General features: G+C 39.2%; 1 protein-coding gene across 4 annotated transcripts in view; it reads right to left on the bottom strand.

The window, feature by feature from the left end:
- Window positions 1-1,879: 1,879 nt before the first annotated feature.
- GRIN2A (glutamate ionotropic receptor NMDA type subunit 2A) overlaps window positions 1,880-27,264 on the bottom strand; it is a 180,319-nt gene continuing 154,934 nt past the window's right edge. For 2 of the 4 annotated variants that reach the window (XM_057418951.1, XM_057418952.1), the window contains 3 exons: window positions 22,294-22,481; window positions 8,994-9,232; window positions 4,302-7,535 (listed from right to left, as the gene is read on the bottom strand). In XM_057418951.1, coding sequence (XP_057274934.1) covers window positions 5,745-7,535; window positions 8,994-9,232; window positions 22,294-22,481 — 2,218 coding nt within the window. In that variant the 3' untranslated portion in view covers window positions 4,302-5,744. Of the gene's footprint in view, window positions 2,293-4,301; window positions 7,536-8,993; window positions 9,233-22,293; window positions 22,482-27,264 lie in introns of those variants that run through there. The other 2 variants (XM_057418953.1, XM_057418954.1) reach the window with 2 other exon arrangements.

The following is a 27,264-nucleotide window of genomic DNA, read 5'->3' as shown; positions in this document are numbered from 1 at the left end:
TAAATGAGGAACTTATTTACAGGGAGCACAGGAACCCTCCCCAGCAGAGCTGACAGAAGCAAGGCAGGATTTCTGCTCCCATTTAACAGGGCAACAGACACCAGAGAGCATGACCAGCCACCTCTCCATCTCACAAACAGCACAGTGACACTGCAATGAGGGTGAACATGGGATTCATTTCATCATGAAAGCTGAGCATCAACAAGCATTTCATACCCTGTACAACATGTGCACATGAGACAGAAAAGTCTGCATGACCAGAGCGATGGAAAAGACGTGATGATCTTGAGGTGACTCCGGTTTACCCACAGCTTCACAGGTGACTCCAGCCAGAGCAGGTTGAGCCATTCCTCTGTCATATCACATACCTGTCTGTACTTGCACTTACATCCGCCAATGAATACACAGCTGTGATTAAATTGTGCTCCCTCCTAGTGATAGCAAATACTAACATGTTGCTACTACATTAAAAAAAGACAGTATAGGTGAGTTTGGGCAGAGAAATGGCTTATATCCTAAGTCATACTTTAAAAGGCCTTTATGCTTTTTCCTTCAGTACTATTATACTTTGAAGGATTATCTCTCAATAGGAAGGAAGTTTAGATTAAAAAATAACATCGGTAAAGCAAACAATTTAAGTGTATCACTGGAAAACAGTTTTTACATTGCAAACCAGATTGTCCTATACAGGAAAGATACCTACTTTGACAGGACTTTTGAGCTAAGACAGGACTAGAGCTAGGAGAGGGAAGGTTTAGCAAGGGAATGTATGACACTCCATCTGGAAGCACATGATGTGATGGCTGACACTTAACACAATCTAGCCAAGCCACAGGTACTCTTCTGTATTAACTAGGAGAATATTTTGCTGTAAAAGATCTGTTTTCGCTAGATTTTATGTATCAAACATCTTAAATGCAGAGTAAAACAACAAAAAAGATTCACCTCTTGAATTCTTCCTAAATCCAAGCTGACTCTTAGACACTTAGATTCATACCACAATTCCTGTTCTATATGGAGGAAACAAGCAAGGGAAGGAATACTACCAAAATCTTCCCCATCACTAAGATGCATATGCTACACTGCAGAAATATGAAAGCAGCAAGTTATTCTGCAAGGAATAGATCCTGACACTTGTATTTCAGGTGCCACCTTAGTAACTGCTTGCAGAAGCACAGAAACCCGTATGCACCTGCAAGGTTTAACTTCGTACTCACTTGCAGATCTAATGAGTGGATTTTTGAGGCCGAGAATGAATAGACCATTACTTTTCTAAGCCCACCTAACTGAGATGTATAAGTTAGAAGCCCATACTTTCTACAAAGTTAATGGAGAGAGGATAAACCTTTCAGGACACCTCACACACATACTTGCTCCTGAGCCATCACTGCTCTAAACTACCACCCACAGGGAACTTTCTCTCCCCACTGGCAACAGAAAGCCTTCCAGCACTGAAACCCAAAGCTAGACACACAGCTCTAGCTTTTTCTTCCTTTAAAACAATGTAAAAAGATTTATTTTCACCAGGAAAAAACAAACATTCCTGATTTCCCTTGTGAGCCTTATTTCACCTCCTAAGTGTTCCTGAAAGATCACAGATAGAGACAGGTGTTTATGAGACGCTGCCAGAACATGGTGAGCTGGTGGTGATTTGGTTTCTGTTTGTCCACAGCACTCCTTCTCCTAACCAAACTCCTTAAACAACAGAATAATGAATCCTGAGCAAAAGCTGTAAAAACATTAAATGAAATTTTCCAGAAATACAAAAACTCTTAATTTTCCTTAATTTTATCTTATATATTAAAATATCTTATTTCCATGCATTAAGTTAATGGATGGCTACACTGCTCTAAGAAACACAAGCAGAACACAAAACCCATTTGAAAGGAAAAAGGCAAATTTACTGTTGTGAAAAGGGAAAGACAAAACCATGAATAAGTTCTACAATGTCTTTAAAAGAGAAAAAAAGCAAGAGGCAGGTATGTCTATGTATCTGGTTTTACCTCCATGTACCTACTCCATTCCTCAGCAATTCAATATCCTGCCTCCACAAAAGTCGTCCAGGAGCAGTGTAACACTACAGGACATGCTACCAAGAATGGACCATATCATTTACAGCCTGATTCAGTTCCAGCTGGAGTCACGTGAAATCTTGGTGATAGGAATGACCAACAAACTGCTAGAGCTGTAATCAGGAAAATGTAACAAGTCACCAGCACCATCCAGAAAGGTACAGAAAGGATGGTCACTTATGCAGGAAGATTCTTTTCTCCTCTTCAAGAATAGCAGCAGCTAGAGTGAGAGAGAGGGAAATACAGAAAATCTTGATCTCAATTTAATTGAAAGTCAGTGCAAATACATCAACAAAGCTCAGGCAATACTCAGAAATCCACGCGCTCTACGGCTGAGCCTCACAAGCTGTGGCTTGTGGCTCTACTGTTGAAGATTTTTCCTTCAACTTCTCAGCTTCTTCTTCTTTACTTTTATACATCTGCAACCACACCAGCTACTCACCTACAACCCTACAGTTTAGCATTTTCTTCCCCCTTTATTCACTCTTATTATATACCAAGATCAAAACAACGAATGCATGCAGATCCTTATTCCCTCTACATTCAGTATCTGTTGAGGGTTTTGTCGTTTTGTTGTTTGCTTCTCTCCCCACCCCTCCTTTAAGGCAGCATCCTTTATTTCCATGTGAACTACTGCTGTGCAACCTTATCAAGTCTTCCCTGCAACCTTATCAAGTCTTCCCTCTGTCTCTAATTTATTTTGGTTTAGGGGAGGTGGTTGTATGGCGTATTTGCAGCTAATAATAAATCTCTACCATCACCAGAAATCTGCTCAAATCAGAAAAAGCAAACACTGCAATATATGAGTTTATAGCTAATTTGCTTGTACATTTCACAGAAGGATAAATCCACCTGGGTTTAGGATGTTTACATTTGGATCTGAACAGTTCACTTACAAAATGTTGTTAATGGGAATTTATCTTTCCAACCACTTACACACAGTACTTGTATATATATTGAATTGTGTGTGTCTAGTTAGATAGTGATGGTGATACAAAACACTTGGAATGATCAGCAAATATTTTGAGAGCTTTAAGATGATGTGAGAAACAAGAGCTACCTACCACTGAGTTTCATGATTCACTTGGTGAAACTCTGTGGATTGCATGGCAGGTTTTGGTATGATATACCAAATACCATATCTGCTGAAATACACCTGACAGTTCAAAATACTTAAGATTTTACTTTAATATACTGTGATTTGGATTGGAAATTAAAATTTGCCTGAAATATTTTTATTAAACTCATTACAACAATATTTATGCCTTCACTGCATTTGCCTTCCTATAGGAAGGATCTAAGACAACTAGTGTATCTGTGTCTTTGGGAGAAGGTTCTGGATCATGATAAGTAGCATTCATCTAATAAACAACCTAGTCCTGCTTAGCTCATACAATTTCTCCTAAGAAAGGTGAATTTCTCTAAGGGCAGATCAGGATCTTCTGTTTATAAAAAACTACATCCAGTGAGGAACCAGAAAGCATACCCTATGAATCAGGGCCAATAATTGCAACCAGATGCTGAATAAAGAATACTCAAAACATATTTGCTCTGGAAAGTTCACAGATACCCACAGATATGCTTTCCAAACATAATAAAGTATACTGGGACTTTTGGAAGCCAGAAAATGACTCGGAAGCCCACATCTCATTACATTTAATTCTGTCGAAGATATCCTTCACCATCATGGTGAACATACAAATACATTTGTAAATACTAAGAACTCATTCTGCACTGTTTGGTAGTTAAAATTGGCTTAAAGCTATTTAGTAACAGAATTGTAAACGAAATTCAAGAATGTTTGTCCCTCTACATCGTTTATGTTATCTGCCATTTGCCACTCTGCTCTGCAGTGTGCTGTACCAAACGAAACAGCTTGCATCCTGCACCTCTTGCATGCAGATACTGATGGGCAAAATGCTATTGAAAGAGTGTCAGTTTAGAGAAAAGTTAGGGTAATGTTCACATTTTCCAGTACACAGTGGTAATGGTTTCCCTGCACACTGTTCTTCAGTGAAATGTATGGAATAATGCTTGAACAATCTAAACCTCCTCTACACAAAAACCTAAAGCAAATCTCAGAGTAGCAGAGTATGGTAGAGCACCACCTGTTGAATGCTTTCAAGTATTTAAGTAATTAGATTTCCTTCTTTAGCTTAAATTAAATGTACAGCTGTACACTCACTCATGAAAGGCTTCTCTCTTCCCTTCCACATTTCCTTATGCTTTAAAAACTAGTGGTTTTTTTTTCCAGTAGGGTTAAGAAGGGATGTGTAGATGACAATTCCTTTGTGAAATAACCTGACAGATCTTTACTAGAAGTCATATAACAATGCACCCCTGTTATGTGAATATCTCTGCATACCGGTAAGTGATAATAAAGATGGTTCTCCTTACTTATGTGTGCATATATTCAATCTATATAACAGACTAGATCAGAGAGGTTAAAAAACATGGTCTGATGTTCAGCAAATATGCACAATATTCTGGAAGGAAGAAGTCCCTCAGAACGTGTTCATCCTTCATTGTGTGTGCAAATAAATGATATTGTGCTCCTCACTGATCACGCTGACTGTATGGCTGTCGGTGTTTGATACTGTATTAACAGCTATTAACATACAGTTAATTAGATGTCACTAATACACTATGAACAAAGAACTACAGTGGGTTGGGATTTGATTTGGGAAGAGAAGGAATAAAAGAAATACTATACAGCCCTGAGTAATCACCAGGAAGGGGCAAATGCAAACTTAGGTACACATTAGGCCTCAAGGTTACTAATAAAGTCCACAGCCCCTTAGGAAGTGCCATGTAGTGGTATCTAAAAATATATACTCTGGATTAGGCAGCTGTGAAATTTCTGACAAGATGACTGCAGACTTTTCAATGAACTTAGTTTGCAAGGTAAGTGCATGTGCAATAGAAGAAAAGCATTTGTACATTAACATTAACCAATATCCGTAGGGCTTCCTTTTGGTTCACAGCAGTTCACATGTTGGGGCCTGCCACCTTCCCATTTATTTTCTGTCAGTCTAGAATAAATATGCTAATCTTGTGCTAAAACCCTGCACTTCATTTATTAAGGTCCTGGGGTTTGGAGTTTGGTGTTTTTTTTTTTAAATATATATTATTTATATTTGGCTTTGAAAATGATTATGAAGCTCAAATATATTTTTTAAAGTCTACCTTTCTGTTCTCTTTTAGAGTCTTATTTTTGACTCTGTGCAAATGCATTCCTAATTCTTTTTGTCTGTGTCATACTACATGCATACCATATTGCTCATTCAGTACTAGAAAATCATTAAACATTGCTAAGGACAAAAGTACATTGAATGATACTTAGCAACATAAAGTAGAATAATAACCAAAATAGCAAAATAATTAGATACAAAACAGCATAGTTGCCAACATATATTGGGGCCATTTCAGTGAAGCTTGCCATTTATATATAAAGCATACATAAATGGCTATTTTTTTAATCCTTTTCAACAAGACATATTTTAAAAGGACAGGTAAGAGCATACTAGTTTACTTATTCATGTACAGAAGTACATTGGGAAAGGGAGAGGTTTATGTATCATTTACCATGTCAGGATACTGTTAAAGGATAAATTCTCCCTCTATGATGGTGGCAACTATTTTTCCCCTATAAATAAAGTGTTCATGGAAAATTTAAACATCTGATTCAAGGCTAGGCCTTTTCTTATACACATGTCTATTGCTACAGGAATTTAAAACCCTTGGAGTGGAGTACAAGCTATTCCTATTTGCAACATAAGGCAAAACATGCTCTGAAATGTACATGTCATTATGGATCCGACCATCCCTGGAACAGTAAGATGCTGTAGATTTTATGGATGACCTTAAATAATTATCATTTCTTCCTCTTGTTGGTAATGAATGTTTATAAAGATCAGCTGGACTTCGCCTAAGAGATAAGTGCTGGTCATCACGATACGAGTGCAGAAAGGGATTATCATCTGAGTGAACAGGATACAGGGACTTGCTCCGCTTGCTGTCCTCCAGAGCGTGAGTTAAAAGTGAGGCCTTGTTGCTCAACAGTTTGCTTGAGGGAACACTAAACATGCTTGCATATGGACTACTTTGTAGAAATTTCTCTCTTTCTTTCAAGCTTATACTACGAGAACGTCTTCCAAAATCAATTTCCCTGGACTTATCAGCGATATTATCAAAAGAATGTTGCCTGCTAATCCTCAACTTGTTTTTTTTATGATATTGCAGGGCATTGTTTTGTGACCAACTATGCTGATATATTTCTTCAGGAAGTGATAAGTTTGTTGTATCCTGCAGCATCTGATCTTCTTCAATATCATAGAGGTTCCCCATCCGCAAGCACGCGTCACATTTATAAGGAGATCTGCTCGAATAGTGTCCTGCATAAGTGGGCAAATTGGAAAGACAGCTCCTGCAGTGGGTGGAATTCTGTCTATATCTATCATTCATGTCAACTAGGGAAGCATTTTTATCTTTTAAAGTGTAGTGCTTTGCATAAAGTTTATACTGGTCATTATTTGGAAGACTGTCTTCATTATGCGAGGGAGTCCTGTTAGCAAGTTCGGCTTTCCTGTAGTTGTCACTGTGATCTTGATAAACATCAGGAAGCTCTATAGTTTCTGGAAGGACAATGTTTTCGATATACTGAGGTGTGTCCAAGTGGAATCCTGGCTCCTTGTCAGCATCAATCGTGTAGATTTTATCCCGTGGAGAGCTCTGTTTGGTTTTCAGATATGTCAGTTCCACTTCACTGCAGTCTTTTGGGTATTTTGATGCTACTGTCCTCTTTTTAAAATTGTCCTTGGTTTTGTGGTGCTTGTTGTTGTTTTCAGGTTCCATATGGCAAGTGGCTCGGCTTGATGTCTCTGATACATCTGAATGGATGATCTCTTCTGGAAGGTATCTTTGGCTTTTCACTGAAAGCTGCCTGTTTTCATCTGACCCGTCTTCTCTCTGGGAACCTTGGCTCTGACGTACAGATTCTTGGCGTAAAGATTCAACAGATTTCCTCCAAAGCTGCCTAGGTCTGGAGTTTGCTTTCGCTTCTGTTGTTACTGCAACCTCTACTGTGTTTGGATTGGATTCGTTCAGTGTGAGAGGATGCTGACCTTGGAAAACATAGTTGTTAAGATTGTCCTTGTGTCGATTGCCAGGAAGTGTCTGCAGTTCACTTATGTTGTCACCAAAAAAGTTGTCCTTTGTCTGAAAGGATCTGTTATCAGAAAATATCAAGTTTCCCTTATCCATGACCATGTCCATAATCAAGGAACCCCTCTGAATAAAATCAGCTGTTCTTTTGGGGGAGTTAATTCTTGAAGGGTTCATATTGGTCATATTTTTCGCTGTTCGCAGTAGTTTTAACATGTTGGTTTGGGAATTAGTCAAAGAAAAGTCAGGAGACTTCTTCTTTTCTTCAATGTGTACTCCATGAATGCAGCTGTAAATACCCTGTAATATGAGTAATTTGAAACAAATAGAATCACTAGGTGTACATTTTAAATACTTCCGTTCTATTTTTAATTAGCAATAAGAATAAATTAAACATTGCTTATCTAATGACTGGAAAGATTAAAGTACATGTCTATCCTTTCAGCATTTACTTACACTGGTATGAGAGAATAATTCCTGCCATATCTGTTGGAACTTTAAAGGAGAAAAACTACCAGTATTTCAATACCAGTGGCCAATGTTGGCCTCCCTTACTTATTCCAGAAAACAGGATTAGAAGGGACCCCAAAAGGTTCCCTGGTCTCGTCACAAAATGTAACTAACTTTCAGTAATGGAAACACTACTATTTTAAACCAGTGATTAAGCTACCCCTCTAGAAAAGCCTGCAGTGAGGCTATTTCCTTTGAAGTTAAGATACTCTTCACTGTCACTGAAATAAAAAGGTTTCTAGCTATTGTATTTTAGCTTTTCTGTTTCCTATCCCAGTACATCTGAAAAAAAACCCAACCCAGCTCTGAATTTGAGTTCATTTTGAGCAAAAGGCTGAAGCCATCTTTTAATTCCAACCTCTTGGGTCACTCCTGTGAGCTCAATTGACATTTCCAACCCTGAGTACTTGCAACTCTCAGACATTTGCCCTTGAAACAAGTACTTCCCCCACCCCTCCACACCGCCACATTGATTAGGAGAATTTAATATGTAAAAGGCCAAAAGTATAAAGTTCAAATGTAAAATGTGGAGGTTAAAGCGCATATGCTTTTCTAGACAATGCCCAAGAGAATAGAGCAGAGTATTTTTAATGCAGCTCCAATACAGTCCAATTTACTTAACAGGATAATTTCAGCACATTTTAAAGCAATTAGAACAAGCACACATTTCCCTTATTTTACAACAGGTATCAGTTATTTGGATATATAAATGCACTTCAGGTTTGGTAAAGTTATCATTTATTATTGGCTAGACGCTTTCTTTGTGCCTAACCAAACATAAATGACACTTGTGTTTGACCTCATATGGTTTATTCAAATTTGCTATCAAGAAAAGCATATAAAAGTATCCCAGTATATTTTTATCACTTAAAATGCACAAAAATGAGAGCAGATGCCTGTCACCAATTTAGCAGTTGAATTTGGGGGGGGGGGAATTAATCCATTTTCTGCATCTGAGCAGCTCTACCATTTCTTCATTAGAACTTCCCCTGTATTTATTTGTTTTCAGCATATGATTACTGATTATCCTGGCATATGATAATTCATACCCTAGAATAAACCAATGGAGAAAAGGCTTCCCATGGAGTGCAAGTATATCCTAAGCCTGTTGACAACTCCAGAGCATCACGTTGATGCTCTAATGTGTATTTCAAATGTCCAAATGGGAATAAAATAAAAGACAATGTTTTAGGGAGGTACTTTTATTCTGTCTGTTGCCTGAAGGAGGAAAACTAAAGCAATACTAACCCTGCTGATTGAGAACAACAATCCCGGCCTATCTGAGCAGACTCCAGTGAAGCAGAATCTAAGTTTCCAGTAAAATAAGTGCTCCCAGACAAAGGTTATTAAACTGAGTGCCATGGCTGCTGCAAGCATGTAAAACACTCCTGCCATGTTGTCGATGTCCAGCTGGCTGCTCATGACTTCATTCTTCTCGTTGTGGCAGATACCGGTCAGCCACAGGGTTTCTAACTCTTCCATTTCCCCTAGGGAAAGCAAGGAGTCAAAACAGTTAGAATGCAAAAATTACTGCTTACAGTATTCAGAAGTCTTTGCAAGTTTAAAAATACATCACCATTTAGTGCCTCATTTGTGGAGAGCTTTAGTCTTATCTACTAAGGATTTGCTAATATAGCAGATTTCCACTCACAGCACCATAGTTTCAGATGTCCTCAGATTTCATAAATTATGTGGGAAGCTGGCTGCTCTACAAAGCAGGACCTGTGGTTTGGGTAAAACTTTCTTCTGCTTGCTGTAACTAGTATCACTTCTCACAGAGAGTGGAGCTGGAGGGTTCGTGTCCCAGGGAATTCCTCCTCCCCACCCATGAGAGCTGCATTTGGCGCACACTCAGATCCAGGAAGCTCCTCCCATCCCAGTCCAATAGGTGCTACCAAAGCTGCTCCCATCTGCAGGTCCAGCCAGTAGTAAGACCATGTGTGTACTCCAGAGTCCAACCTTACTCCATATCCTTTGTGTCCTCCTATGCCTTCCATATTTTTACTTTATAGACTCCCAGCCTAAGAAGATGTTTTTGAGTGTTGAAAGACAGACTATCTAAACAGCAAAGACTGAATGGCATGCTTAAAAACTGAGGCTGAGCAGCACAGCCAGGCCCTGGGTGGCTGTCCTTGGGTTCTGCACCAGGCCAGCACTGCAGTCACCATCAGTCATATTTCCTGTCATAGCTGGCTGCATTTCAGTACCAGGTGAACTGATTTGGGCATGCAGTTTGAAACCACTTTCTGATCTACAAGCACTTCAGAAAGATAAGATGTCATTTATCAAAACTTTCTGGTTCGCTTCCCCATAATACTTTTATTTATGGCAAAGCAATGACAATCACCGACACTGGATGTAAAATCACCCATAGCACTGTGTCTGAAGTTCTGTTACACTGGAAATGGAAAGCCTGCCTAGCTTTATACATGCAGCGCATGCAGCAAGTGAGGAAAAAGAGTTGTATGTGATACAGTATTAACAAAGTCTGTGGTGTTTCATATGATAGAAATGTAACTGTCACTTAATGCCTGGATACTGGCAGAAATACAGTATGCCCCTTTTCCTATTTAAGTTTCTTTTTTTAATTTTTGTTGTAACTAGCAGTATCTTTCCAACGCAATTCTTCTCCTGGCTTTCTCTTCATTTTCTGTTTTCCCCCAGAGACCTGGATGGTGCTGTAACTGCAAACCCTTCCCACATCACATACTCCCAGCCTCCTCTCTTGTGGTGCCCTCTGCTCCTGCCTGCCCCTCTTGATCACCTAGGCTGCTTCTTACAGTCTCCTCTGGCCTTTTGCTGCTGGGCAGTAGCACAAAAGAAAACAATAGCATCACGTGCCTGAAACAGAGCATCCCTGGGTTCTGTTTCCTGCTATGCCACATCCTTACTACCATTCAAACGCTTCATTTACTTTAAGGAAGCAGATCCACTGTCTCCCTCTGTTGCGTGTTCTTAGACTTAGAATCCATATTTCACTGGTGAGATCTAGCCTCAGATGAAGGACAGTGTCATTTAGTGGTTGCTACTGTCAACATGGTCAGAGGTGTACAAGAAACTGTAACTGTCCCTGCCAAGAATGTTTCTTATATTGCATGATATATTAATTTTCAGATGTTTAGTGTTGTTCTTACTGAAGCACGGCATGTGCATACGTGCCTTCTTACCCTCTTAGGGATATAGCTAGCTGAGTAACTCTGTTATTATTTTTACTGACACATACTTCACTGTTTCTAGAAAATACAGCAGACAATACTGAGAACCAGGAAGTACAGAATTGGCTGCCTTGGTGTTTCCCAGCTTAGGACATGGCTTCAGGTGAGGGGAAGAATTCCCATGCTACTGGTATCTAATCCTTATCCAGTGATTAGAGAATACATTTCCAGTATTTCAATCCATGCATCATTTGAGTAAAGATCAGAAAGAAAAAAAAAAAGGCTAGAAGCTGTACTGGCATTTCATATAATCATAGAATGGTTGGGGGTGGAAAGGACCTTAAGATATTCTAGTTCCAATCCCCAGCTACCTTCAAGCTAGACTAAAAGATCAATGACCTGCTGTGCAAGACCCTTCTGCAGGATAGAGTACCAGAGCACTAGGAAAGCTGCAGCCCACAGATAATTTGGATGTGTGAGTTGAAAGTGGAACACAAGACTGTGATGGATAAATAGCTTCTCATAGAATGCGAAGGAAAAATTGAAGTAGGAAGGATAAGTACTGAGGCACTTTAGCAAAAGCATTTCACAAATTTGTAAGAGAGATGATTCTGTTCCTAGTTAATTCTAAGTTTAGTTTTGTGCTTGAAGCATGAATTGAACCTCTACATCTGAAAAAGACAGTGTATCTTCTCTCAAATTACAGTGCTCAATCTTCAAAATACCTAAGAGCATCCCCAGAGAAGAAAGTCAATCCTAATGAATCTTTAAGTCTTTTAATCCAGGACATAGTGATAATAAATTATGAACTGTACCAGCATAGATATTGCATGCTATCACTACATAGATAGGTGGGTTTAACAACACTCACAGAGGCTACAGAAAAGAACCTGAGTCAAAAGAGAGCAATGTTTTTGCTTTGTGCATTAGTAGCTTATGGTCTGACAATCAGCCCTCATTACTTCCCACAGGAAAATTCACATCTCCTATGATTGTCAAACATCAATTTGATTTGACTGCTGTGCCCTTTTACAACTCATAACAAAATTCATGAAGGAATTCAAACCTCTCTTTTATTACTGCTTCCTCTGCCTGCTTTTCTCTTTGGCATGTATATCTAAAGTGACTATTAATAATCCACTAACCTTTCCAAAAACATCACTACACAAAACAACCAAACTTGTTCTGAGTCGAGATAAATGACAGTGCCCTGGCAAGCTGCAAAGAGCAAAGAACAACGCATCCCAGAGTCTCACAGATCCTGCTGTTGCAATATCCCTTCCCTTCTGACAATGACAGAAATCACTGTTAATTAACACCTAAAAGTGATACATTATTTTACAGATTACAAAGCACTGTGAATCATTGTATTATTATATCTATGAAATTATATTATCTGGGAAAGGAAAAATTAGGCTGCTAATTCTGGTCTGTATAAATCATTTACAGTTTATGCTCTGTATTTATATACGTGTGTGTGTATACACACAGAAACACAGAAAAAACAGTTTACTAAATTAACTGTAAGAACACCTCAGCACAGCTGACCCTATAAAAAACTGGCAAAAATGCTCCATCTATTTATTGCTTTTCCTGCCCATTCCATTTTACCCAATATATTTATAGAAGTCAAAACATTTTTATTACCAAATCCTCAGTTATGAGGAATTTTTTAACAGTCATGTCAATTAATTCCTTGTAAAAATCAGCCACTTTCAAACTTGGCCTGGAGTTGGAAGTGAAAGCACTGAACTTTGAGGCTAAGACTAAACTTCAGTTCAGGACTTTTTTTTTCTTGAATACCCAAGTCCTTTAGGATTGCTTCATTCATGGTGTAAGAATCACTATAAACAAGTAGTTCAAGCAGTGCTGAGCCTCTGCACTATTCAGTCAAATCCAGAATGGTCTTCTCTAACAAACTGCAAAATTCTGGTGCTCCCAGCGTAATCCCATACTATTTACACAACAGATTTAGGTTGCAGCTCAAACAGTACTTGGATCTCTTTGTATTTCTTTAGGTGTTTTCCTGTGGCTGTGGTGCTCTTGGCTCTTGACTGCTATTTGCACCAAAACATGCTAGTTGGACATTCAGACTGAATATCCCAGCAGTGCCTTTCTTTCTACATTTCAGTGCAACACCTCTAGTGTATTGCACACTTTATCGTTCTGGGAAGGAGTGATAAACTGTCCAGTGTGTCCCCTGGACAATTTCTTCACAATAGAACCCTCATTATCCAGACACTGCAAATACACAGATCAAAGGATAGACTTACATGCTTTTCCTCAATGTAGCCCTTAGCAGTTTTTGCAGGCTGTGGGGTCATCAGTCCCGGCCACCATCTTCTCAGAGCTGAAAAACATGCTGGCCTTTTGCAGTCTCTGTCATTGTCTCCTGGAGATACTCAGCTCTCCAGGGTTCTTTTAGGGGGGTTACTGGTATCCCCAGATTCCCTTCATTTCCCAGGCCAGGATCTTGTAAGGGTCTGGCATCCTCCCTTGGCTCTGAGCTTTGCTCATGAAACCACCTTCCTGAAAGGGGCATCACCAAGTGATGGATCGGCCATGGGATACTGACATGCCTAACTTAGGGGTCATTTCACTGATGTTATTTTGTTTTCTCAGTGCTTTTTTTCCCCCTCTACATCTACATATGCATCCAGGAAAATGCACGAATACTGACAGTTATGTTATTTGTAATAAAGAGAATGTCCAAACCCACATAAAGTCATAGAATGAGGAAAAGTGACAGAAATGGAGAATCTAATCCTGTATCCTCCTGATGGCAAAACCAAGAACATAAATTGATAGCTGGTTAGTAACAAGCATCAGAAGTGCTGTGTGCCTGGCAGTGCCTTCACTCCCTTCTCACAGAGCTTTTAGTCTTCTCCTCCCCACAGCTGCTCACAAGCACCAAAAAGCACAGTGTCAGCCAGTACAGATGTGGGTGGCACTTCATCCTGAAGTGAAAAACACCCCAAAATCAAAACAAAGCCCTTGGTTTACTTACTTTGATCTTCACTCTTGGGAAATAGAGGGACTTTTTACAAGGGCATGCAGTGACAAGACAATAGGGGGAATGGCTTTAAGCTCACAGAGAGGAGACTTAGGTTAGATCTTAGGAAGAAGTTCTTCCCTGTGAGGGTGGTGAGGTGCTGGCACAGGGTACCCAGAGAAGCTGTGGCTGCCCTATCCCTGGCAGTGTTCAAGGCCAGGCTGGACAGGGCTTGGAGCAACCTGGTCTAGTGGAAGGTTTCCCTGCTCATGGCAGGGGGTTGGAACTGGATGAGCTTTAAGGTCCCTTCAACACAAACCAGTCTGGGATTCTACGAAGTAAGCCAAGCCTGGGCTGGGTTTCAGTGTGATACAACTAGATTAAGCAGAGACTCATGACAGTCCAGAATAGCAGTTAGAAGTTTTAGACACTGGTTTCAAAAGGTGTGCTGCATTCAGCCAGCCCCAGGGAAAAACCACCAGCAGAAGTCTGGACAGAGTGTTTGATGAAGGGAAATTGAAGAAATAATGGTCAGAGATAGGACTTTAGATTTAGCTCTACATATGAGAAATGTCTGTCAAGAAACCAATAAAAGTTATGTGAGGGAAGAATAAGCTACAAAAATATAAACAGAGATTACAATTAAAACATTGACCAAGTAGAAAAAGAAACAGAAATGATCCTTGTAAAGAATTTACTATTTACCTGTGTTTCATGTATCTATCTACACTCTGCAAGAACAGTTATCCTGCCAGATGAGTAATTACATTAATTTTGCAAGATTAATAACTGGAAAATTGACTTTTAAATTTTGATTCTCTTATCCTCCAATGATCAAATTAAATAGCTAATTAATTGTTTTAATATTTTTAGAATCACTGAAGTCTATAATTCACTGAGCTCTTATTTTTCTTCTTTAACAGACAGGTGTTTTTCTGCTCTACCTTAACTATGTAGGTTAAAAGCAGGTTCCTGGGGATAATCACTGATGATGCTTCAGCTACTTCTTTAGGAACTCTGAAGGGGTATTCTTACCACGTTCTTACCTTAATTTTAACCTATTTAAATTATTCTCACACATAGAAGGAGAAGAAATATATTTTATCTGCCCCTTATGAATCCAAAAGAAAGATTTTTAATGCTTCATGTGCTGTCTGCAATTGAAAACTTCAGGGCCAGCCTGCTCCTTTTGCCTTACTGCAAACCAAAACCTGGCACAAGGAGCCAACAGAACATGAGAGAAACAGCAAACCTAAACAAACTGAGGAAAAGTAATCTAAAGGAGGTTTCTCTGGCAGTGGCATTTCTAAAATGTGCTACTGCTCTCTTGAGCGTTGGTGAGAGGTGGGGTTTACACAGTGAGATCCACTTCACAAAGGCACTGTAACCCCCTGAGCTGTGGAAACCTCTAGTGCTGGACATGTCAGTGCCAATGTCGCATCCTGTATCAAGTGTACCAGCCAACTGCAGATGCGTGGAGAGTCACCCCACCTGCCTTGCATGACTGGGAGTTGTCTAGAAATGTTAATTCTCCCCTGTGTTGCCACACACTACAACCACCCCTAGCTAAGTGTGGTCTGCCTGTTCTGTCAGAGCATGTCTATGTCAAGCAAGGAAAGGATGCTCTGTCCAAGTGGAGAAAGCCAAGCTGCAGCCTGAGAACTTTCTTGCTCTGTTGGTTTAGTATGACAGACCTCAGCACATGCCCTGGCCTTGTATCAGGTGCAGGGCAGGAGGAGGCCAACCCAGCTGGAGATCACAGTGCATGTGAGAACAGAAGGTGCAAAAAAGAAACAGGCTGGTATTGACAGTATAAGGGGTGGTGACTCTTGTGCAGCCTGAGTTTCAGCCTCAGGAGCCAGCAGGCAAATAAAGAAAATTGAGATATACTAGTTACAGATCTTGAATAAAAGGGTTAAATATAGACTTTCACAATGGTCAGATGTAGGGCATCATCTTCAAAGACAGCGGCTGCACTAGCAGAAACATCCGCTCACTCAGACTGGAAAAATGGTAGTTTTCAAATCTGGAGACACTGTTTCACACTTACTCTGTTGAGGACTCCCACTGAGTGATGGACAAGGAAGGTAGCACCCCATCACTTGGACCCTAACATGAGAGGGTTTTTACCAAATAGCGGCATCAGAAGCCAAAAGAGTGGATGTGCATTTGGTTCAATAAGCTCATCAATTTCAATTTGACCTAGTTCTATGATCCATCCAGTGTGTTTCATGGAAGAGATTATATAAAGCACTGCAACTTTCGGAATTCACTGGATCCCCCAAAATAATCTCTCTTATTTTCTGAGTTATTTCACCCCTAAAAATAGCACGAGGAACACAGATGATTGACAGCAGTAAACTTCTTGTGAGCTAATGACTGCACTCTGCATGTCCACATTAGCTAAGGATGAATTATCAGAAATGCAAAGCATGACTTTCAATATTACAATCCCTCCAACTCTTGTTCAGCTACACAAACAGCCTCCACTTATACACGCACTCTCCAGTCACATTTGTTCCACCCACTGCTTGAGGAGGACACTAAATATAAACAGAAAATCACTGGGATTGTGGGTGTCTTCTGCCTGAGCAGCACGCACTGAAAATATGTCCTTATAATCACATGTGTATTTCCTTCTTGGTCTTTAACAGCCGAGTGAGTCACAGTGCTACACTTCCTTATCATCTAGACAGTGATTTGGAAAGCTTATGCTAAAATATGAAAAAAAAAACAACAAAGAGCTTTCCTCTTCCAGATGTAAGGGGGCAAATCTCATTTCCACAGCTACCTATTACCAGTAGGGAGTGGGAAGCAATTATCCACCCAGGAAAATAATTCTTAGTGTACTAAGCCGTCCTAAAAGCAAATAAAGATTAACCAGAACTGAAAGTAAGAAGGGGATAACAGACTCTCTATGGAAACTCAAACCAAAACCAGTTTTCTTCTTTACGTCTCTGTGTCACTAATTGTTTTAAAGGTTGCAGCTTTAAGGGTTAAGGGCTTAATATGACTACACCATCTGCCCCTCTTTTCCAGTAGATCTCTTCCTAGGCCCTCATTCGAACTGAGCTCATAACCTGCAGGTAGCACAATACATTACCAACACCTCAGATGAGTAGTACCAGACGGCTGGTACTTTGCCACTGCTCCCTAAACTTGCTCTCTTTACCCAGAATTTTCCTGTTCCTTGAGTCTATCCCTATTTCTGTTTATTGTACATCTCTTTTCCCCTCTATTTCTGCTGCATCCCCCATAGCTAACGGCTCCTCACTGTCCTTCTCTCCATCCCTCGCACACTCTGAAGCCCTTCTCTTACTCTTCTAATCCCAAAGCAGCTTTGTCACTTGCAATTCAATAATCTCATTTGCTCACAAATGAACAGGGGAAAAAAAAAAGTAGGGGTGGGGGGGAGAGAGAGAGCGAAAGAAATTCTCCTCACCTACTGGGAACCAGAGATTCTCCTCCAAATCCCAAAGACATGATGCTATAGGTTTCAGAAGCAATGTCTTTTGAACTATGCAAGGCATATTTAGGTAAGTACCACTCTGTTTAAAATGGCACTGTGCAGCCAAAGCCAGAGGAGTATCTGCAATACCTAGGCCTTCAGACAGCTGGTCAAAAGTTCCTGCTACTGAAGTCTGGAGGATGTGGGTGCCTTCACAAATGTTGGTAGTCCAGCAGCTATAGACTTACTACATTCCACAGGCTGCATGCCTGAGCCTTTACTGACTTACCAAACAGCAAACTAGCACAAAACCACAGTTGGCAGCTGCGAGGGGAACATGCTAGGTTCTGGGTACGTCAGCCTGACCAGATGCTCTTTACAGAGGTTTAGAAAAGAAATCAAAGCACGTTTCACGTGAATGTTCAGTGCACAACATTTCTGTGCTGACACATTCCTGTGGCTGTGGGCGGAAGATCCAAACAAAATGATGGTGCTGCTTCTTAGCAGCCATATCATTTCAGTTGCTTTTGAACTCCTGGGTGCTTCTATTTCTCAACAGAAGACTGAGAAACAGTGTTTGCCTCTCAGTAGAAATATCTTTATTTCTCTGTTAAAAAGCATGAAATGAAAGTTTCATATTGTGACCACAGCAAGCTAAAAAAACCCAAAGCATGTCCACCACTGTGCTTTAGAGAATTACCCTGATGAGCCACTATTTTAAACAAAACTGCAGATGCTATTTGTCAGCTGGAAGTTGTCGCAGATAATGAGATGTGATGTACAGAATGTAAGATGTACAAAGCCAGAAATTCACCAGTAATTCACTTCCCTTGTATTCTTTATACAAGAAAAAGCAACTCCTAACTCTTTATATTGAAAGGATTCAGTGTTCCAAAGCAATTAATCTAACTGACAAATGCATATGCATGTTCATCTCAATTTCCTACTAACTGGGCTGTGTATATGAACCTCCACAGACCACATGACGAAACATTTTGGGGCTATTTCAGCAACTCCTTCCCATCCTCCTTCCCTCTGTCTCTTTTCTTCTTTGTTAGAGAAGCACATTTGGCATCTTGTAGCATGCTTCCTTTCACTGACACACCGGCTGCTTTTGCAGTGTAATTGTTACTTGTCAGGGTGATTTGTCCACACAGAACTATCCTCAGGGTCAAAACACTACTCATGCATATATACGTAAACTACCCAGCCTAAGTTTAAAGTTATCACGAAACCAAACCTACATTCCTCTGGATTTACCTTATTTTTTTTTTTTCCCAGTGCCAACAAGGTAAAGAGAGGATTCAAAGCCATCAACTTTGGAAAGTATGAATAGATGCTCCTGCATGACCAAGTCATTAACACTGCAGTTGGATGTTTTACAGCAGCAAAGAAGAGAGAACAGGTTCTTATCCATTGTGCAAAAAATTTCATTTCAATGTGTCAGTGGCTTGATAGATGATGTAGAAGAAGCAAGGAAAAATCACAGGAGAAAAATCACAGGAGAAAGACATACGCAGAGGAAATTGAAAGCTTTAAAACACATTTCAAAAGGCTATCGCATCACTGTGTAAATGTAAGAGAGAGCTGAAATCATGGGACTTTTTAGGTGCAATCAGATATGCTTTTAAACAAATTACTTGGTCTTAGCCAAATATCTAATATCATCTAAAGGTTCTCTCTTATTAACCTAACATTCATATCAAGAAATTGTGTTTGTTCAACTCATCAGCATTTTTCTTTTGACAGTTATTGAACTCATTAGATTTATAATCATGCATGGAAATTAACCCATTCTGTGATGAATGTTCTATTACATATATTGAATAATAATTCAGTAACTACTAGGTGCTTTGCTATTTTACAGGCTGAATCTGAAGGAGTAATAAACTCAGCAGAAGCTATACATGTGAAAAAAGTATTTCTGCCTTCATCTGTGTTTGCCTATTTACTTAAACAACCTAATTCAGACTCCACTAAAGCTTTCCCAGGGGTATCATCTTAAGATGAAGCTTTCCCCCCAACTTAAGATGATGCTTGCTTTTAGTCTAGATAACTTCAAAGAGATTTTCAGTGATACAGCAAAGTGATGTTGGTCTGAACTCTGGGTTCATCCCTTCTAATTTGCAAAAACAAAGTTACGTAACACCATAGCTACAAAGATTACTCATCAAACTACTGAAGTTAGATGAATATTGCAAAATCAGGTCATGCTAGTTCCAGGCAATCATTCTTTACATTTAATTTCCTGGTGCTTTGTTCCAGTTCACCTGCAATGTACTTCAAGTGCAATGTAAATCAGTAGAACAAATTTCAACCTCAATATCATTCTTTTGAGGGGGTTTTGTTTTTTTTTTTAATTTTTTTTTTTCTATCCCTATTTGTATTTTGTATTTGTATTTGTATTCTCTCCCTTGTGTATTTTCTCTGAAAATTATCATCTAAACCTGTGACACAATGTAGTGAGACATGGTACCAAACATCTCTGGGACTAAAGGAAATGTACCTACAATAAGTCCTATATGTCCAACTGCTGTTCTCTTTAATAGTGCCCACACCACATTCTGAACAAATTTAGGAATCCTTTACAGGAGAAAATGAACATTTTAGCATTCATGGGCTGCTCAGAGTACCTTCTAAAGGCACTAAAAAATAACACTGAATAAAATGGCATAAACACATGAACAAACCAGGATTATTGTGAATTCAAAACTTTTGCTTATCTTCTGAAATAATATCTGAGCAAGATGAACACAGGAGCAGGCATTTCATGACAAGGTTTCATTCACCTGGGTGCCATCTGTGTCTGCTACAAGTCTCTAAATTATTCACATGAAAGTTTTAATACAGTTTTGAAGACCAATTATTATAAAATATAAATATGTTTGTATAAAATAAATTAATTTGTATTATTTTCAGCTAGTAAAAATGGGTTAAAGATATGAGTATTTATATACTATGCAAAGCCACAGGTCACAGTGTAAGATTTTTTTCCTCTTTCCTCCCATCTATTCAGTTTTCTCCCTGATAGTCAGAGACAAAGCGATGCATAAAAATGCAGTACCTCTGGTATTTTGACAAACTTTTTCTTGAATAGGTTCAAATACTTTCCCTTCTATTTAATTTATTTTCCTTCCCTGTGATTTAATTTCTTTTTGTTGGATGAGAAGTAGAAAAAGTGATGAAAGAGTAAGCATGAAGAAAATGCAAGGTGAAAAGAATGAAAACCTCAGCGATGCTCTGACAACATCTAGAGGGGTTAGCCCACAGCTGAGAAAGACACCCCAGATCCTCCTTAAGGCTACAGAAGCATTTTCTTCTTTAGCATTGGGAAAAGAATTCAACTACTCTGGGTCAGAATAACAGCACCTGACGAGTATTACACAAACAGAAAAATATCCTATTCACAAAATATTCACAAATAGAAAAATAAAGCAGAGATTTAGCTTTACAAGACTATGTAATTGCCTGAAAACTAGCTATTATGGGTGATAGCTTCATTCCTTAGCAGGAGGAAGCAATGTTTCTTTCATAAGCCTCTCTAAATCCATCAGATTAATAATGATGACACTAGTATCTCTATAGGTACATCAGACAAAATACATCAGTAATGATGATTACATCTCTTCCACTCATTTAGTATTATAATAGGAATAAAATCCATGTGCTGGAAGACTATCAAACTCACTGTCTCCAGTATGAAAATTACTGTATTGGTTTTTATGGAACAGGAGGGTGCTATGCTGAGGTCCTGCACTTTGCTATTTAAACTGTTCTATTATACAAAAATTTGCTGTTCTTAGTCTCAGTGGCATTCCATTGGTGACACTAAGTGCATGTTTATTTTTCAGTAAAACCCTCCTTTCACTGACAGAGAGCTGTCAAAAAGTTAACACATGCATCTGTGTAAAAAAACCCTAACAGATCATGTAAAATACCCCATATTCCAATCTGAAGAAGGATTTTAGTTAGTCATAAACAGACATCTTTTAACCAGCATATTATTTGCATGCACATGTTAAAGGCTTGAAGTTTCATTGTGGCAAAGAAACATTTCTATATTTAAAATGTACTTCAAGTCATTAATCCTGTCTACAAATACACCAAAGGTGCTCAGGGCAGAAGTGCCAAGAGGACCTACAATTCTTCTATTTTAGTGTTAGACTGAAAAATAGCTGTTTGAAATCCAGTTAAACCAGTCACTCTATTTCAATTCCGTAAACATTCTTTCATCAGAAGTTTAAATTAATCCATCCTAGATTTGGCATCACTCACACCAGCTGAACTGAGCTAAACACTCAGCAAAACTGTCACAGAATCATTTTGGCTGGGAAAACCCCTTGAAATCACTGAGTCCACCTGTTAACCTAGCACTGCCAAGCCCACCACTAAACCATGTCCCTAAGTACCACATCCACACATCTGTTAAATACCTTCAGGGATGGCAATTCAGTCACTTCCCCGGGCAGCCTGCTCCAATGTTCGACAACCCTTTCGGTGAAGAAACTTTTCCCTAATACCCAATCTAAACTTCCCCTGGTGCAACTTAAGGCCATTTCCTCTCATCCTATCACTTCTTACTTCTGAAAAGAGACTGACCCCCAACCTTGCTACATTGAAAAATAACCAAGTAAAAACTCAGGAACTGCTCAAAGGCAAAATTAAGAGAGAAAACAAGTAAATTTGGAGAAGCTCTAACACTGAGGCCAGTGTTACTTTGTGATGCATATGTAAACACTTCCTGAAAATAGATGCAAATGCCCTTGGTGATGAGGTGAGTTAGAGTGAAAGAGAATTCCTGTCTCTGCATCAAAAAAAATTTTACTCATTTGTTTTGCATTTGTTTAGTTTTTCTAAAGACTGTAAGAGGAGTAGAAGTCTCAGAGCTACTGAAACTGAATTTACTGTGCATACATAGAGAAAGAAAAGAAAGGACAAAAGATTGGTCCCTACCATCTCCAACAAACTGAAGGAGGGCTAGATCAATTTGTCTCTTCCAAGGTGATCCTTTCTGAAGTGCAATTCCATAGCCTGTAGTGGCAAAGATGTATCCACTCCCTATTGTGACAAGTTTGCAGCCTTCATCTCTTCCAGCCTTGTAGTTCAGCACTGCTGCATCATAGATGAAAGCATCCAACTTCCTGAAATAAAAGAAAGCATTTTACAAACCAAATCATTAGGTAAAGCTGTTGTCAGGCTTTTGTCCTTGATGTTAGGACCCTGTTAAATATCATATGGATTCTTTGATATCATTAATTACATATCCTGCTCTGCTGTATCTAAAATTAACAAAAGGCATCTATTTTAGTGAGAGAAAAGTAGGACACATAGTTTTGCATTTCTATTTTAGGGGATGCTGTTAAAAAATACTGAGAAACAAAGCTACAGAATGTCTTGCCCTGTTATCTTTGCATCTTCGCTCTCAAAATGGGTAAGTACCTTGAGATGCAAAATTATTTCCAAAATCAACAGAAATGAAAATGGAGACTTTAGAATTGAAACAATAACCAATTAGCTATTTAAAATAGTGAATGAGAATGAAAATGTGACTTCACCAGTTTGCCACAGACACTTACTTTATGTCTCTTTCCAAAAATAGACAATGAAAGTGCAGGTTAAGCACTTGCTAATAGAGAGGAAGGTATTGGGGCACATCTGCTATCTAATCTTGCTTAAAAAATTATAGGAAGTATTTCTTTATGATTTGCAGTTGCAAACATATCATTTATGTACCTACAGAACACGAGGAATAAAGGAACATGTGGAAAAGTTCAACCCTTTCAGGTCATCTGTCTATAAATGTAAGAATGGGATAATCCCAGTCTCTCAGGTATGTAGAGAACACAATGAATAGAGGAAAACAAAGTCAGTAAGGAAAGGAAAAGAGGTGGGTTGTGTCCTTTTAAGAAGCACTGTAAAGTGAGATTTAGAAGAGATAGATGCATGGATATTTCACAAATGAAGCCACTAATGTGCATGTACAAGAAGAGGAGGCTATTTGCAAGGATAATCACTTGTCAGCTGTAGACCTTGATCAAAATATTCTTCTACCTACAGAAATTCATTTGCAATCTTTGAAAGGAAAAAAAGATAAAACTTAAGTTTATTTTGCATTGTTGCCCTCTTCTGCATCCAAAACCTTTAAGATTTCTACCTCTTGCACAAGACTAGCAGAATACAGAGGCAATAGGAAAGCAGTATCATCTCAGCCGAAACCCCACCTAAATCATGCACTAAAACAAAGTTATCACATCCCCCAGTAACACACTGCTTTTTCAACATCTTTTCCCATCCCATAGGAGTCAGATGAATGGGAAGGATACAGCTACACAATCGGCTTCACAGGTTGTTCCCCTGCCACTCTGACTGGCCCTGCAGCTCCCCGGCACTGCCGTACCTTTGAGGAGCCACAAAGCATGACTGGGGAGCACCACTAAAGTTTGGATAAAAGAGTGGATAAAAACTACAGAGGCTGGCAAAGTACTGCTCGTAGCAATTGGGACCTCTCCTCATGGAAAGGGAATTAGAAAAATGAATTAATTGTGGCACAAACAACTACAACATCAACTTCAATTATATCAGTATGTACCAGTTGAGAATTCTGTTGCTATTGAAGTTTTGGAAACCACTAGCTTCAATTGGTTTAAATTGATAAAGCTTTTCATTTTTATCTAGAAGACAGAGCAAGACCTAGTCAGACCAGAGTTTGGCTACTGACAGGAAAAAAAATACTTTCACTCTTAACATCATTGCATGTTTGTTCTGAAACCATCAGTCATACAGAACCCAGCTTTTGCAGTAATCTACATGGGATAAAAAAATATGTGGCACTGAAACACACCCCTATCCATCTCATGTTAAACCAAGAGCAATACCAGGAGAGAGTGAGGTTGTTGGATTTTGTGTACTGTCATGAAAAAGTGAAGAGTGAAGGTCAAGTGACTATTTACCGTACTTTATTTCTTCCCTTCTAGGATACTTACCCCAAGGGTCACCATTGAAATCATCAAATTGGAATTTAGTGAAGTAGTTAATTTAGAGAAAGTACAGGTGGCTCATACAGCCATTAAAAGAAATAGCTGAGCCACCATTTCCTTTGTTTTTTCACTCTTCCCTGAAACTATTCCCTCAGCTTAAAACTCAGCAGAGCTCCATCAGTGCTAAAAGTCTGACTCCCTCCTTCTTTTAAGTGGTAATTTAACACAGAGAAAACAATTGCTAAACATCTGATAGGTGATGTGTTGCTTATTCAATACAGAAATAAGATATGGATGGCTAGCTAGCACTGAGGGCAGCTAAACCGGAAATAGCCAAGAGGATGTTGGGTACTGCCCAAACTGCAGTCTTCAGCACAAGACCAGACAGTTTTCTAAATGACATGCTTTGATTCAGCACTTGGGAGGCAATCTTTGGTTTGTGTAGAAAGAAAGAGCAATCCACATCCTATGGGTAAGCCCACAAGAAAGTAAAAGAAAACTGTTTGTCATACCCTCAAGATATGTGTAACAGTTCTGCTCTACAGCAGACAATTGCCATAATCAATACAATACAATCTCATGCTTTTAGACCTCTGCAGTTATCTGTGAGAAAGGTAGGATACTACCCATCTCAGTGGATGCCTTGGTTCAGGCAAGGGACTGGAATTTAATGTAGGCAGAGACACTGCTGCAACCAGCTGACCGAAGTTAAAATACACTCTAGAATCTGTCATCTGTTTATTATGGGATTCATAGTTTTGCAATGTCAGCATATAAAACACATGCTGGTAAACAGAAAAAAAATATGAAGAGACTCAGCTATTCTTCTATCAAAAACAGACTTAGTCAGAAATACAGAGGGAAAAGATAACTTTGCTAAAGACTCCAGGGCAAAAAGCTTATGCTACCCCAGAACTCATGCTCTTCATGTGCAGCTTGCCTCCTTAGTTACTAAGCAGAGTAGTAAATTCTTGGGACAGAAAGACAAGGCACAATCAGTTTCACTCCCTCACTGTGGACCCACCTCCCCAGCTTCCCAGAGTCTCTCATCAGCTGCAATGGGTACCTACAAGGAAAGCAGGTTCTGAAGATAAAGAAGGCTTTATTTTTGATGGTTTTCTCTATGCTACTTCTATAAGGTCACAATAAATCTCATTACCAAATTGATTTAAAACATGACGCATTTTCTTGACAGATGCCGAGTGCTGAAAGGTTCTGCTATCAGTTGCTGCCCAATGTATGAATTGTAAATAAAAAAGTGGATTGGCCTCAAAAAGTCTTTCTGTCTACAAACTCATGTTCAGAATATATATTTCCAACATAAATCTTATAACCTCTCAATGTTATAATTACTCTCTGTAATCATCATGTGCTGATCACAGAAGTACTATTCCTTGCAAAGCCAAGCTTCAGAACATGATGTACCCTGCAGCGTGGGCAGGGAGTCACAAGCCATGACTGAAGCTCTTGGATGTTAGGGGACCCAACTCTTCCATCAGTAGGAGGTGAATTCCTGACATTCTAAGTTTTTAAGAACTTTCAGATAACTTTAAACATTCATTAATAAGACTTTCCAAAAACTGAGACGACAAAATCTGGGCAAATCTGAAATTTGACCCTTTCCATGTTTGCAAAGCTGGCAGTAAGCAGAAGGTCTGGAAGCAGACAATGCAGGCATTTGCACAGGGCAGCAGGCTGCTGGGGCTACAGAGGAATTCCCTTCCTTCTGTGTCTATCTGGGAAAAGATACATCTGCTGTTTTGCTTCGCACTGACAGAAGAACCAGGCTGTGCATACGGCAGTGACTGCGGGACACAGTAGCCCATCTCTGTCTTGTGATTCTCAAGGCAGGTCTGGCAAGCCTGGATGTGTGCTCCACTCACCCCTTCCTTCTTTCTCTCTTTTTTCTGGTAAGCCCCAGCATCTTTGTCCTTGTGGCAGTAAATTCATCTGTGCTAGACAACTAAGAAGCTCTGCATTGGTTTGAGCACTGACCTCTCTGCTATTTAAGCTATAGAAGTGGAACGGCTTACAGGCACCAAGTACAGCACCCCACGTCAAGAAAGGCTCAAAGACTCTTGCAAACCATAGTCATGTAAAATGGAATCAATCAATTTGTCATTTCAGTGCAGCCACTTCAGGGGGCAAAAAGCTTTGCCACATTGTGTAGGTTTATATATACTGCTAAGAATTATTAGAAGGATGAAAGAAAACTACAGAAACTGGAATGCAGCAAGAAACAAGATTTGTAACTGCCATGAAGTAGCCAAATGCATCAGGCATCTGTAATGAATGCAGAGGAACAGAACTATAGTGTTATGAGTCATCTGAGCAACTGGCAGGTTTGTAAACTTCCTTGAAATTACTGCAATAATACTGGGTAGGAGGGAAAATAAACATTTTGGAATATCTATATGAGAGTACAAAGGCAAATGTCTTTCATTACCTAGCAAGCACAAAAAGGAAAGGGGTTAGGGAGAATTTTAGCTCACACAAAATAGGACAACATCAGGTGTTACAAAATTATGAATTGTAATAGTTCTAAAAATAACCAAAAGTGCATTACTGAATGTAATAACTTGAAGTGGGAGATCTATGAAAAAAAGATGTGGACAGTGTCATACCTAAACATTTATGAGAAACCAAGAAGTGTAAGAGCTGAGAAATCAGAATAGCTACTGCAAAAAAACATTATCTAAAGTGTTGCTGTACACATGCAAAAATGTAAAAACCTTTGTAAAGAAAATTAAAGTCAGAGGAAAAGGTATAGAAAAGTAATTTCAGAAAAGCTGAAATACTTCCCTATAGTTTCCCCTGTCTTTTTATTGGCTCGTACTTATCATCAAATTCCTATGATAAAATAGGAAAGCAGGGTTAGGAAAATGGTCCTTTATTAGTCATTGTTTCTTCCTCCACAGCAGAAGTATAGCTCACTTAGAAAGTATTA

This window comes from Pezoporus wallicus, unplaced genomic scaffold (genome assembly GCF_028554395.1).
Source record: "Pezoporus wallicus isolate ANWC-B61680 ecotype Strahan unplaced genomic scaffold, APGP_CSIRO_Pwel_v1 contig_7071, whole genome shotgun sequence".
In the NCBI taxonomy this organism is placed as follows: domain Eukaryota; kingdom Metazoa; phylum Chordata; class Aves; order Psittaciformes; family Psittacidae; genus Pezoporus; species Pezoporus wallicus.
This window is presented reverse-complemented; position numbering and strand designations above follow the sequence as displayed.